This window comes from Hyperolius riggenbachi, chromosome 5 (assembly GCF_040937935.1).
Source record: "Hyperolius riggenbachi isolate aHypRig1 chromosome 5, aHypRig1.pri, whole genome shotgun sequence".
Lineage (NCBI taxonomy): Eukaryota > Metazoa > Chordata > Amphibia > Anura > Hyperoliidae > Hyperolius > Hyperolius riggenbachi.
Window position 1 is genome coordinate 179,200,040 of NC_090650.1, and position 12,875 is coordinate 179,212,914.

At 43.5% G+C, this 12,875-nt stretch overlaps 1 protein-coding gene across 9 annotated transcripts in view; it reads left to right on the top strand.

Moving 5' to 3' along the window:
* Positions 1-12,875, top strand: part of TERT (telomerase reverse transcriptase) — a 961,487-nt gene that overhangs the window by 105,852 nt on the left and 842,760 nt on the right. For 8 of the 9 annotated variants that reach the window (XM_068236452.1, XM_068236449.1, XM_068236451.1 and 5 more), the window contains 2 exons: positions 610-805; positions 4,233-4,419. In XM_068236452.1, coding sequence (XP_068092553.1) covers positions 610-805; positions 4,233-4,419 — 383 coding nt within the window. The remainder of the gene's footprint in view (positions 1-609; positions 806-4,232; positions 4,420-12,875) is intronic. The other variant, XM_068236453.1, reaches the window with a different exon arrangement.

A 12,875-nucleotide genomic window follows, 5' to 3' on the forward strand; every position in this document is an offset into this window, starting at 1 on the left:
ATTTTTTTTTAACAGTTTCTATTGACTTTAAGCCTACAGCGTCATACTGTATTCCTATCTTTACTAAATGCACTGGTACTAACTGGCTATCTTATGTAAGATGCTTGGTACTGACACTGGCTGGCACTTTATGCAGTCATTAACTAGCAGTTAAAAGCAATTTATTGGTGTTTATGTGGTTCAGATTACTAGTGTAAAGCATTGATAACAGAGCTGGTCAGTGAGATGCAGATAATACTGAGTTAATGCAGGGTTATGCCCATTTTCAAGTGTATTCAGCTTTAAAACTGATCAGTTGGATTCAACCTTGGCTTTATCCTATTGGCCCATTTTCAAAATGCATATATTTCTATAAACATTGCATAATTATGCAACAGCGTCGACTTATCTTTTATTAAGTACAATGTAAAATTTACATTATCAGAACATTTTACTAAAGGTGTCAAGTGGACTAAAACTAAACAAAAAATAGCTTGCCTCTCAATACAAAATTCCATCTTTGTACCCAAGTGAAATGTTTAATTTGAAATAAACAAAAAAGTTGCATAAAATGAATATTTACTGTTTGTTGTGACTGAGTTTTTTCTTTAAGAAATGTTTTTATTTAAGGTCATCACCCTGTTTCTGCATCAGAGCATCTGCAACGAGAGAAAATGCTTTACAGATTCTTCTACTGGCTAATGGATACATATGTTATTCAGCTGTTGAAAACATTTTATTATATCACAGAAACCATGTTTCAGAAAAACAAGCTGCTGTTCTACAGAAAATGTATCTGGAAGAAACTGCAGAACATTGGTATTAGGTAAGACTTTCTTGCCAATCAGCGCAATCAAAGCCAATCACGGGGCAATCAAAAACCAATCCCGAGACAATCGAAGTCGGTCACGGGGCAATCAAAGCCAATCACGATACAATCAAAAACCAACCACAGTACAATCAAAAACCAACCACAGTACAATCAAAAACCAATCGCAGTACAATCGAAAACCAATCACGGGACAACCGAAGTCAATCACAGGGCAATTGAGACAATCAGCAAGCACAATCAAGCGTTACAGACAGGAGATTAGAGGTACACAATGGTGGGGGGGGGGGGGGGTGATCTAAGGGCAGGGGGGGTGATCAGAGGGGGTTCTAAGGGCAGGGGGGGGGGGGGTGATCAGGAGCCCGCAGTGACAGGTGGTGACGGGGTGATTGATAGGTGATCAGTGGGTAATAACAGAGGAGAATATATGCAAGCAATGCACTGGTGAGGTGATCGGGGGGGAGGGGGTCTGTGGCCAATCTGAGGGTGTGGGCGGGTGATTGGTTGCCCGCAAGGGGCAGATTAGGGTCTGATCTGATGGGGAGCAGTGACGGGGTGATTGATAGCTGATCAGTAGGTAATTACAGGGGAGAATATGCAAGCAATGCACTGGCGAGGTGATCGGGGGGGGGGGTCTCGGGGCAGTTTGAGGGTGTGGGCGGGTGATTGGGTGCCCGTAAGGGGCAGATTAGGGTCCAATATGATGGGTAGCAGTGACAGGTGGTGACGGGGTGAGTGATGGGTGATCAGTGGGTGTTTAGAGAAGAGAACAGATGTAAACAATGCACTTGGAAGGTGATCTGAGGGTGGGTCTGCAGGCGATCTGATGGTGTGGGTGGGTGATCAGATGCCTGCAAGGGGCAGGTTAGGGTCTGATCTGATGGGTGGCAGTGACAGGGGGGCGATTGATGGGTGATTGACAGGTGATCAGTGGGTGATTACAGGGCAGAGTAGATGTATACAGTACACGGGGGGGGGGGGGGGGTCTGAGGGTGCGGGTGGGTGATCAGGAGCCCCTAAGGGGCAGTTTAGGTCCTGATCTAAAAAATAGCGTTGACAGATAGTGACAGGGAGTGATTGATGAGTGATTAGGGGGGTGCTTGGGTGCAAACAGGGGTCTGAGGGGGTGATCGGGGGGGGGGTCTGAGGAGTGCTTTTGGTGATAAGTGAGCAGGGGGGGGCCAGGATCAGTGTGCTGTGATATGTACTTACAGTGCTGCCGTCCTCTCTGGTGGTTGATCGATCACTGTGACCACCAGGGAGAAGGCAGCGTGTATAATACTTTGTTTACCTAACAAAGTGTATTATACACTTTCAATTAACTTGTCCAAAAAGTTATAACCCGCCAGCGCTGCTGATTGGCCGGCGGGTTGACGTCACAGGTGGGCGGAGCCTAATGCCGGCGATTGTGCGCGCATCTACGCGCACGATCGCCCACAATCCCCTACTCCAGGACCCGACGCCTATGGGTGTTAACCGGTCCTGGGGGTGCCACTTTGCCGATGACCATAGGTAGTGGGCGGTCGGCAAGTGGTTAACAGTCAAACGTAAGTCCGGGCTAGCACACCAGTTTCAAGATGCAAAATGGTTTAATTTATTGCTTCATCAGCACACGAACATGACAATTGTTTCAGGGCCACGGCAGGCTCCCTTCTTCAGTTAGTGCTGTCTGCACCATCTGAAGAAGGGGATCCGTCATGGCCCTAAAACAATTGTCATGTTTGTGTGCTGATGAAGCAATAAATTAAACCATTTTGCATCTTGAAACTGGGGTGCTAGCCTGGACTTATGTTTCACTGTTGAAGTACCGGATGCTTGAGCTCAGCACCCACAGGTTATGCACCCACACCTTGGGTAAGGTTTGCCACCTCTACAACTGATGTGTCTGCATAATAAACATTATATATATATATATTGTATAAAATGTAGAATATAAAGCATATACACACACAAAAACCATGTCATACTGCTGCTAGTATAAATGGTGCAATCTAAGCAAAAAAAAACCTATATTAGTAGGTCCTAGGTTTACCACTAACTACCTGGTAATATAGTTTTTTTTTTTTTGCTTTGCCAGAAGTAGTTAATTCACCACATACCTGCTGCAAAGTCATCCATGCGTTACTTCAGGATCTGTGCTTACTGCATGGATTATGCTGTAATGCAAGTCTATAGTAAGTGTAAACGACACAGCGTGTGTGCAGACCGACGGGAATTCCGGTGACATACTTCCTGTCCAGCAGGGAGTAGGTCACTGAACAGGGGAAGGCCTATACATATGACCCGGTTGGCGCACTCTGCAGGGTCATTTAAAATACTTATTTGTGCGATGCGGTGATCCCATGGCAGGCTGCCATGCCATAGTATCACCACACATAAAAGCAGCCTTTGTGTTTAACTTTTGCTGTTTATGTTGTTCCCTGCAGCTGTTAATACCTAGATCTCTCTGGCAACAACTTGTAGCTAAGCGCTATTATTATTATTATTTATTGTATTTATAAAGCGCCAACATATTTCGCAGCGCTGCACAATAGATAAATGGGTTAATATACAAGGTAGAACATACAGGAAACTCACAACAAAACAAGATCATGCAAATGATTTGATAACAATACAGTGTCATAGGTCAAAATAGAGACTGTTCTAGTCCAGGAGAGGGGAGATTGTCAGTAAGATTGCATAATCAAGCTGGAAACACTAGGGAGGATGGCCCTGCCAGAGGCTTACAATCTAAAGGGTGGGGGTGGAGACAGTAGGTGCATCTTTTGAGAGGGTATCTAACAGAACATATTATGGTGCTGTAGCTACAAGCTTCTGCCACAAAGGGTTGCAAATTACCTACTGTGACATGCCAAATGCAAACTGGAGAATTTTAACACAATCTTAAAGTGAGCCTCCAGACTAAAAATGGACTCAGCAGCACTGGAAAGGCCTGGTGTTTCTTTAACTGTTTCACAGCATCAGAACTTTTTTTCTCGTATACAAGCCTCATTTTTAGCTGCACAGAAAAAAACTGCCCGGGCATTTTTCCCCTAATGCTGTGCAAAACATGATGGGATTTCTGATGTTCTCGTTCTGCTGTTTTGGTGCATTTTTTTTTTTACATTTTGAATTTGATATTTGAAGCCTAGCACGTGCAGCTGGGAGGGGTGATCAGGACACAGGACAGTTGGAACTGTGTCTCCTGCTCCCTGTCACCTCCTTTCAACCAAAAAGATGGCTGCCCCCATTACAAAGATGGCAGCCCCCATGAATCGCAAAAAATTGCCTGTTCTTTTAATATGGGGTGGGTAAGAGATTATATTACCTATCTATTCTAATTAACATAACTAATGTAACTTAATGACAGTATGTTTGTTTAGGCTGAAGTTCCCCTTTAAAGAACCATTTCTAAAACCATTGACATTATTTTTAATTTTTTTAGGAATCATTTGGCAAATGTTCAATTGCGTCCAATGTCACCTGCTGAAATCAACAACATGCGACATCTAAAAAGCAGTCCCCTGGTGTCTACTTTACGTTTCATTCCAAAACCAAATGGATTGCGTCCAATATCAAAACTATACAATACATTGAAAATACAACACACAAAAGAAACCAGACAGAAAAAGGTAACTGCTAATTCAATCTACCTTGTATGTTGTGCTCTAAAGTATCTGTATTTTATCTGGGACATACTGACATGGTTTTAGCTTTTTTTTTTTTTTTTTTGCATTTTATTACTATATAAATGAGAGGAATAATGAAAGGACACCCAAGGCGGAAATAAACTAATTAAATAAACAATTGTATCTATGTTCCTTCTCCTAAAAATGACTTTTTAAGATATTCACGGGTTTATTTTATGTTTAACCACTTGAGGACCACAGTCTTTCTACCCCTTAAGGACCAGGCACTTTTTTTTTCATTCAGACCACTGCAGCTTTCATGGTTTATTGCTTGGTCAAACACCCTACTATCTAAATTAATTTTACCTCCTTTTCTTGTCACTAATACAGCTTTCTTTTGGTGCTATTTGATTGCTGCTGCGAGTTTAACTTTTTATTATATTCATCAAAAAAGACATGCATTTTGTCCAAAAAATGATTTATTTTTTTTACTTTCTGTGCTGACATTTTTCAAATCAAGTAAAATTTCTGTATACATTTTTGTCCTAATCTATTGTGCTATATGTCTTTTGATAAAAAAAAACAAAAACATTCAGTGTGTATTTATTGGTTTGGGTAAAAGTTATAGCATTTACAAACTATGGTGCAAAAAGTGAATTTTCCCATTTTGAAGCATCTCTGACTTTTCTGACCACCTGTTATGTTTCATGAGGTGCTAAAATTCCAGGATAGTATAAATACCCCCTAAATGACCCCATTTTGGAAAGAAGACATCTCAAAGTATTCACAAAGAGGCATGGTGAGTTCATAGAAGATTTTATTTTTTGTCACAAGTTAGCGGAAAATGACACTTTGTGACAAAAAAATAAATAAAAAAAAATTCCATTTCTGCTAACTTGTGACAAAAAAAATGAAATCTGCCATGGACTCACCATAGCCCTCTCTCTTGAAGTGTCTACTTTCCAAAATGGGGTCATTTGTGGGGGTGTGTTTACTGTCCTGGCATTTTGGGGGTGCTAAATTGTAAGCACCCCTGTAAAGCCTAAAGGTGCTCTTGGGCCCCTTTGGGACTTTGGGCCCCTTAGCACAGTTAGGCTGCTAAAAAGTGCCACACATGTGGTATTGCCGTACTCAGGAGAAGTAGTATAATGTGTTTTGGGGTGTATTTTTTACACATACCCATGCTGGGTGGGAGCAATAGCTCTGTAAATGAGATTTGTTTTTATTTTTTTTACACACAATTGTCCATTCACAGAGATATTTCTCCCACCCAGCATGGGTATGTGTAAAAATACACCCCAAAACACATTATACTACTTCTCCTGAGTACGGCAATACCACATGTGTGCCACTTTTTTGCAGCCTAACTGCACTAAGTGGCCCAAAGTCCAATGAGTACCTTTATGATTTCACAGGTCATTTTGAGAAATTTGGTTTTAAGACTACTCCTCACGGTTTAGGGCCCCTAAAATGCCAGGACAGTATAGGAACCCCACAAATGACCCCATTTTAGAAAGAAGACACCCCAAGGTATTCTGTTAGGAGTACAGTGAGTTCGTAGAATTATTTTGTGACAAGTTAGTGGAAAATGACACTTTGTGAAAAAAAAACAATAAAAATCAATTTCCGCTAACTTGTGACAAAAACTAAAATCTTCTATGAACTCACGCACTCCTAACAGAATACCTTGGGGTGTATTCTTTCTAAAATGGGGTCATTTGTGGGGTTCCTATACTGCTCTGGCATTTTAGGGGCCCTAAGCCGTGAGGAGTAGTCTTGAAAAGAAATGTCTCAAAATGACCCTTAAAATCCTAAAGGTACACATTGGACTTGGGGCCCCTTAGCACAGTTAGGGTGCAAAATAGTGCCACACATGTATCGCCGCACTCGGGAGAAGTAGTTTAATGTGTTTTGGGGTGTATTTTTACACATACCCATGCTGGGTGGGAGAAATCTCTCTGCAAATGACAATTTTTTGTTTTTTTTTACACACAATTGTTCATTTACAGAGATATTTCTCCCACCCAGCATGGGTATGTGTAAAAATACACCTCAAAACACATTATACTACTTCTCCCGAGTGCGGCGATCCCATGTGTGGCACTTTTTTGCACCCTAACTGCGCTAAGGGGCCCAAAGTCCAATGAGTACCTTCAGGCTTTACAGGGGTGCTTACAATTTAGCACGCCCCACTTGCCAGGACAGTTAACAAACCCCACAAATTACCCCATTGTGGAAAGAATACACGCTAAGGTATTCCATGAGGGCCATGGTGAGTTCATAGAAAATTTTATTTTTTTGTCACAAGTCAGCGGAAAATGACATTTTGTGAAAAAAAAAAAAAATTCTTCTAACTTGTGACAAAAAATAAAATATTCTATGAACTCACCATGCACCTCACAGAATACTTTGGGGTGTCTTCTTTCCAAAATGGCATCATTCGTGGGGTCTGTCCTGGCATTTTAGGGTCTCTGCAATCATTACATGTATGGCCAGTATTAGGAGTTTCCGCTATACTCCTTATATTGGGCATAAGGGTAATGCACTCTGGGCTGAAAGGAAAAATGAACATCAAACAATCAATCAATCAATGTGGATGAAAAAATATCTGCCAAAAAAATTTGAAAAAAAAGAGGGGAAGGCGTCTGCCAGGACATAGGAGCTGCCGCCCCAAAAATCCAAACCCACCAGCTCGTATGACCTGGCAAACCAGATTTATCCATTCACACCGATCGATGTGGATGAACAAATCATTGCCAGAGTTCTTTTTTGATACAAAGTGCTTGCCAAAGCATATGAAACCCCAACACCGCTCCTCGGCCCATATGCCTCGGCAAACGTATCTTTTCGACTGCGGAGGAGAACTCTCGTCCTGCAGCGCTGCATGCACCGATTTTGTGTAACCTGACAGAAGCACAATGCTTCTGTCAGGATGCACCATCAGTGCTGCAGCTGATTGGTCGGTCGGTCTGGACAGAAAAAAGAGAGAAGAAAAAAGACAAAACAAAAAGGAGGGGAAGGTGTCCGCCTGGACATAGGAGCTGCCGCCGCAAAAATCCAAACCCACCAGCTTGTATGCCCAGGCAAACCTGATTTATTCATCCACATCGATTGATGTGAATGGAGAAATCATTGCCTGAGTTATTTTTTGATACAAAGTGCTTGCCAAAGCATATGAACCCCAACACCGCTCCTCGGCCCATATGTCTCGGCAAACGTATCTTTTTGACTGCGCAGGAGAAATCTTGTCCTGCAGCGCTGCATGCACCGACTTGTGTGTAATCTGACAGACGCGCAATGTTCTGTCAGGATGCACCATCAGTGCTGCAGCTGGTTAGTCGTTCGCTCGGTCCCCCTGGAAGGTAATGGATGGAAAAAGAGAAAAAAAAATACAAAAAACCCCCCAAATAACAAGCAAGCAGCAAAGCAATTACTTAATTAACATTAATAAACTTTGAACTTTTTTTAATCAAAACCTTAACATTGGGAACCAAACATTAACTTTTTTGCTTACCTGTTTTTTTTTTTTTTTAACTTACCTCCCGATGACAAACCTCTCCTCCCCCATGGGACAATTAGCGAAGTGCAAATCGCACAGAGTTGTGGCGAAGTACATTCCGCATTTTGTCCCAAGTGAAAGGAAAGGTTTCTGGCAGCCCTGTGTATTAGGGTCTCTGGAAACCCGGTGTTTGGTTTCACACTGCATATTGACCTATCCGGTGGGTCGAGCCCGCCACACCGTATCGTCCAAAACAGACCTTCAGGGAATACCACAAGAGTAGCATTCGGCCTAGTAATGAACTGCGTTGCCATAGACTAACATGACATCCGGGCCGACCGCAAAGTGTGACTTTCGCTAGGCATTTTGCCCTAACGCATCGCAGCAGTGTGAAATGGCACTGAGAGACCCTTGTGTGCCTACCGCTGTGTCTGTAGTTCCCTACTCTGTAATAGTGTACCTGCTCGTGGTACCTCTCAAAACACGCCCCTAGGCATAGGCTAGGCTGGTCAGGGCAGCGGGGACAATAAACAGTGGTGTCACGCCTTGTTCCAGCCCTGCTGCAGACACGACAACGTTTTCTTCGTTTTTGTTGACCTGGGGTACTCGGAATTGGATAGGCGTAATGCCTTCCATGCAGCCGGCTAGTTGCATCTTGGGGTTGGGCCCGGACACCTCCTGGATACAGGAGTTCCATAGTGATCTGTCTCTGAAATTGAAGAAACGATCCAGTTCTCCCAGCCTTACTGTAGAGAACAAAGCTGTTGCAAACTGCCAATTGAATTAGATAAAAAGACACTTTTTTTTATACCAGTGTCTTGTTTTACGGGAAAGTACATAGGGTGCTAACCTCTGGTCATTGAAGTCCACCCCTCCCATGTGGGTATTATACTCGTGGACGACAAGGGGTTTTTCAATGACCTCAGTTCGCCGTTGAATTTGGACTGTCGTGTCTGCGTGAATGGTGGACAGAAAGTAAGCTTCCCTCTTGTCCTTCCATTTCACCGCGAGCAGGTCGTCAGCACTACATACATACATACATTCCTCATCTGTGCTTATTCGGTCTTGTGTCGCTGTTAGCAATCGCCATCTCTTGTGATTGCCTTCTCACTTGATCTTCATGGTTGTGTGTTCATCGTCGCAGGGTGGCGACTAGATTGGTGGACACACATACCCTCTGTCGCTTTGATCTCTCTCTTTCAGGGCTATCTTGCCTTGCGTTTCTTCCCTTCGTACAATTTCTGTCTGGCGTCAGTGGCAGGGCAGAGGAGCTGTTCCCCTGCACGCCACAGCTCCATCTGCCGACAGGAATCTCCCTCTACAGGTGTGTTGCACCTTTTGCTGGGTTCCCTCAATTATACGCTTGTGGAAGATTTCTGCAGTGTCAGCGCACGTCCTGTGCGCTGACCACGGAGAGAATTCAACAATCGTTACACAGGGCAATTGCAGGACAATCAAAGCCAATCACAGGGCAATCACAGCCAATCACAAGGCAATCACATCCCAATCACAGGGCAATCAAAGCCAATCACGGGACATGCAAAGCCGATCACAGGGCAATCACAGCCGATCACGGGACAATCAAAGCCGATCACGGGACAATCAAATACAATTACAGGAAAATCAAATACAATTACAGCACAATCAAATACAATTACAGCACAATCAAATGCGATGTCAGCACAATCAAATACGATGTCAGCACAATCAAATACGATGTCAGCACAATCAAATACAATGTCAGCACAATCAAATACAGTTACAGCACAATCATATACAATGCACTGGGAAGGTGATTGGGGGGGGGTCCTGAGGGCGATCTGAGGGTGAGAGGGGTTGATTAGGCAGATTGGGTCCTGATCTGATGGGTGGCAGACACAGGGGGTGACCGATGGGAGATCAATGAGTGATTACAGGGGAGAATAGATGTAAACAATGCACTGGGGAGGTTATCAGAAGGGCGGGCTGAGGGCAATCTGAGGGTCTTGGTGGGTGATCAGGTGCCCCCAAGGGACAGTTTAGGGTCTGCTCTGATGGGTGGTGGTGACAAGGGGTGATAGACAGGTGACAGACAGGTGATAGACAGGTGATCAGTGGGTAAGGCAGATGTATACAATAGTATACAGTATACAGGGGGGGGGGTCTGGGGGGATCTGAGGTGATCAAGGGACCCTAGGGGGCAGTTAGGGACCTAATCTAAATGATAGCGTCGGCAGATAGTGGCAGGGGGTGATTGGTTTTATAGGGGGGTGCTTGGGTGTAAGCGCTGGGGTGGTCAGCGGGGGGTCCTGAGGGCTGGGGTGGGCGATCGGGGGGTCTGTGGGTGAGAAAAGATGTGTTGTAGTGCTTACTGACAGGGCTGCCTCCTCCTCCGATGGTCGCTAGACGAAAAATGCAGAGGAGGAAGAGGCAGCCTGTATAATACACTTTGTAATGTAAACAAAGTGTATTATACACTTCCCATTGGCTGATCGGCAATTTTAAACCCCGCCGGCGGGGTATCGGGCCAGGTGGGCGGGGCTTCATAAATGACGTGATCGCTGGCCGGACACGACTTAAGGACCCTGCGCCGACAGGCGTATTGCGGTCCTTAAGGCATCCACTTTGCCGCCGCCCATCGGCTGTGGGCGGTCGGCAAGTGGTTAAAGCTTCTTTTTAAGTTTTAACTGTTTTATTGTTTTTGCTCAATGACACATTCATTGAAGTATGCCAGAGCTAAAATGTATGAACTATTGACCCTGTTTATCTCTTTCCTGCTCTCAGAAGCCATTTTCTTCTAGGAAAGTGTTTTATAGTTGGAATTTCTTATCAGTGAGTGTCACACTGTAGCCACTTCTTGTCTGAGTCAGAACTGAGTCAGCCACTTACATACCTGATATTTAACTTTTGCAGGCAGAGAAAAAAAAAAGGGAACAGAGCATAGTTATTTGTGTGCTACGCACTGTACATACCCATGTCTATCTCATCATGTCACATGTAACTCGGGTAGCCTTGAAATTTTCAATGTTGTCAATACTGTATAATGAGATACTGATGATACAGAAAGACCTTCAGTCATGGCCAAAGTATGCCTGTGGCTGATGGTTGTTTTGTAGTGTCTGCTTTGCAAAATAGGACTCATGTAATGTGCATCAGGTCAGGGAACATATTTTTTATACAGGTGACAGTCTCTGTAGGCTCTTGCCATTATTGATAAGCTTTTATTGTGCCAATTTCAAGCTTTAAAATTATGCACACCCTCCTGACATCTTATAATTTAATTATGCTGTATGTTGTTGTCTGCTAACCATTTCTTCACCACTTTTGCTGTTTGTTTTTGGTCATTGTCATGCTGAAATGTCCACTGGTACCTAAGGCCTGGTACCTACGTTTCTTTGCAGACTGCCTGATTGTTGTCATTGAGAATCCTCATGTACTGTTATTTCTTTCATGGTGCCTTTTACTGTGGTTACAGTGGTTTGCAAAAGTATCCGTCCCCCTTGAAGTTTTTCACATTTTGTCATATTACCGCCACAAACCTGAATCAATTTTATTGGAATTCCACATGAAAGACCAATACAAAGTGGTGTACACGTGAGAAGTGAAACGAAAATCATACATGGTTCCAAACATTTTTACTAATAAATAACTGCAAAGTGGGGTGTGCATAATTATTCAGCCCCCTTTGGTCTGAGTGCAGTCAATTGACCATAGACATTGCCTGATGAGTGCTAATGTCTAAATAGAGTGCACCTGGTTGTAATCTAATGTCAGTACAAGTACAGCTGCTCTGTGATGGCCTCAGAGGTTGTCTAAGAGAATATTGGAGAGCAACAACACCATGAAGTCCAAAGAACACACCAGACAGGTCAGGAATAAAGTTATTGAGAAATTTAAAGCAGGCTTAGGCTACAAAAAGATTTCCAAAGCCTTGAACATCCCACGGAGCACTGTTAAAGCGATCATTCAGAAATGGAAGGAGTATGGCACAACTGTAAACCTACCAAGAAAAGGCCATCCACCTAAACTCACAGGCCGAACAAGGAGAGTGCTGATTAGAAATGCAGTCAAGAGGCCCATGGTGATTCTGGACGAGCTGCAGAGATCTACAGCTCAGGTGGGGTAATCTGTCCATAGGACAACAATTAGTCGTGCACTGCACAAAGTTGAATGAGTGGCAAGAAGAAAGCCATTGTTAACAGAAAAGCATAAGAAGTCCCGTTTGCAGTTTGCCACAAGCCATGTGGGGTACACAGCAAACATGTGGAAAAAGGTGCTCTGGTCAGATAAGACCAAAATGGAACTTTTTTGGCCAAAATGCAAAATGCTATGTGTGGTGGAAAACTAACACTACACATCACTCTGAACACACCATCTCCACTGTCAAATATGGTGGTGGCAGCATCATGCTCTGGGGGTGCTTCTCTTCAGCAGGAACAGGGAAGCTGATTAGAGTTGATCAGAAGATGGATGGAGCCAAATACAGGGCAATCTTGGAAGAAAACCTCTTGGAGTCTGCAAAAGATAAGACTGGGGTGGAGGTTCACCTTCCAGTAGGACAACGACCCTAAACATAAAGCCAGGGCAACAATGAAATGGTTTAAAACAAAACTTATCCATGTGTTAGAATGGCCCAGTCATAGTCCAGATCTAAATCCAATCGAGAATCTGTGGCAAGATCTGAAAACTGCTGTTCACAAACGCTGTACATCTAATCTGACTGAGCTGGAGCTGTTTTGCAAAGAAGAATGGGCTAGGATTTCAGTCTCTAGATGTACAAAGCTGGTAGAGACATACCCTAAAATACTGGCAGCTGTAATTGCAGCAAAAGGTGGTTCTACAAAGTATTGACTTAGGGGGCTGAATAATTACGCACACCCCACTTTGCAGTTATTTTTTTAAAAAAATAAACAATTTGGAATCATTTATGATTTTCGTTCCACTTCTCACGTGTACACCACTTTGTATTGGTCTTTCACGT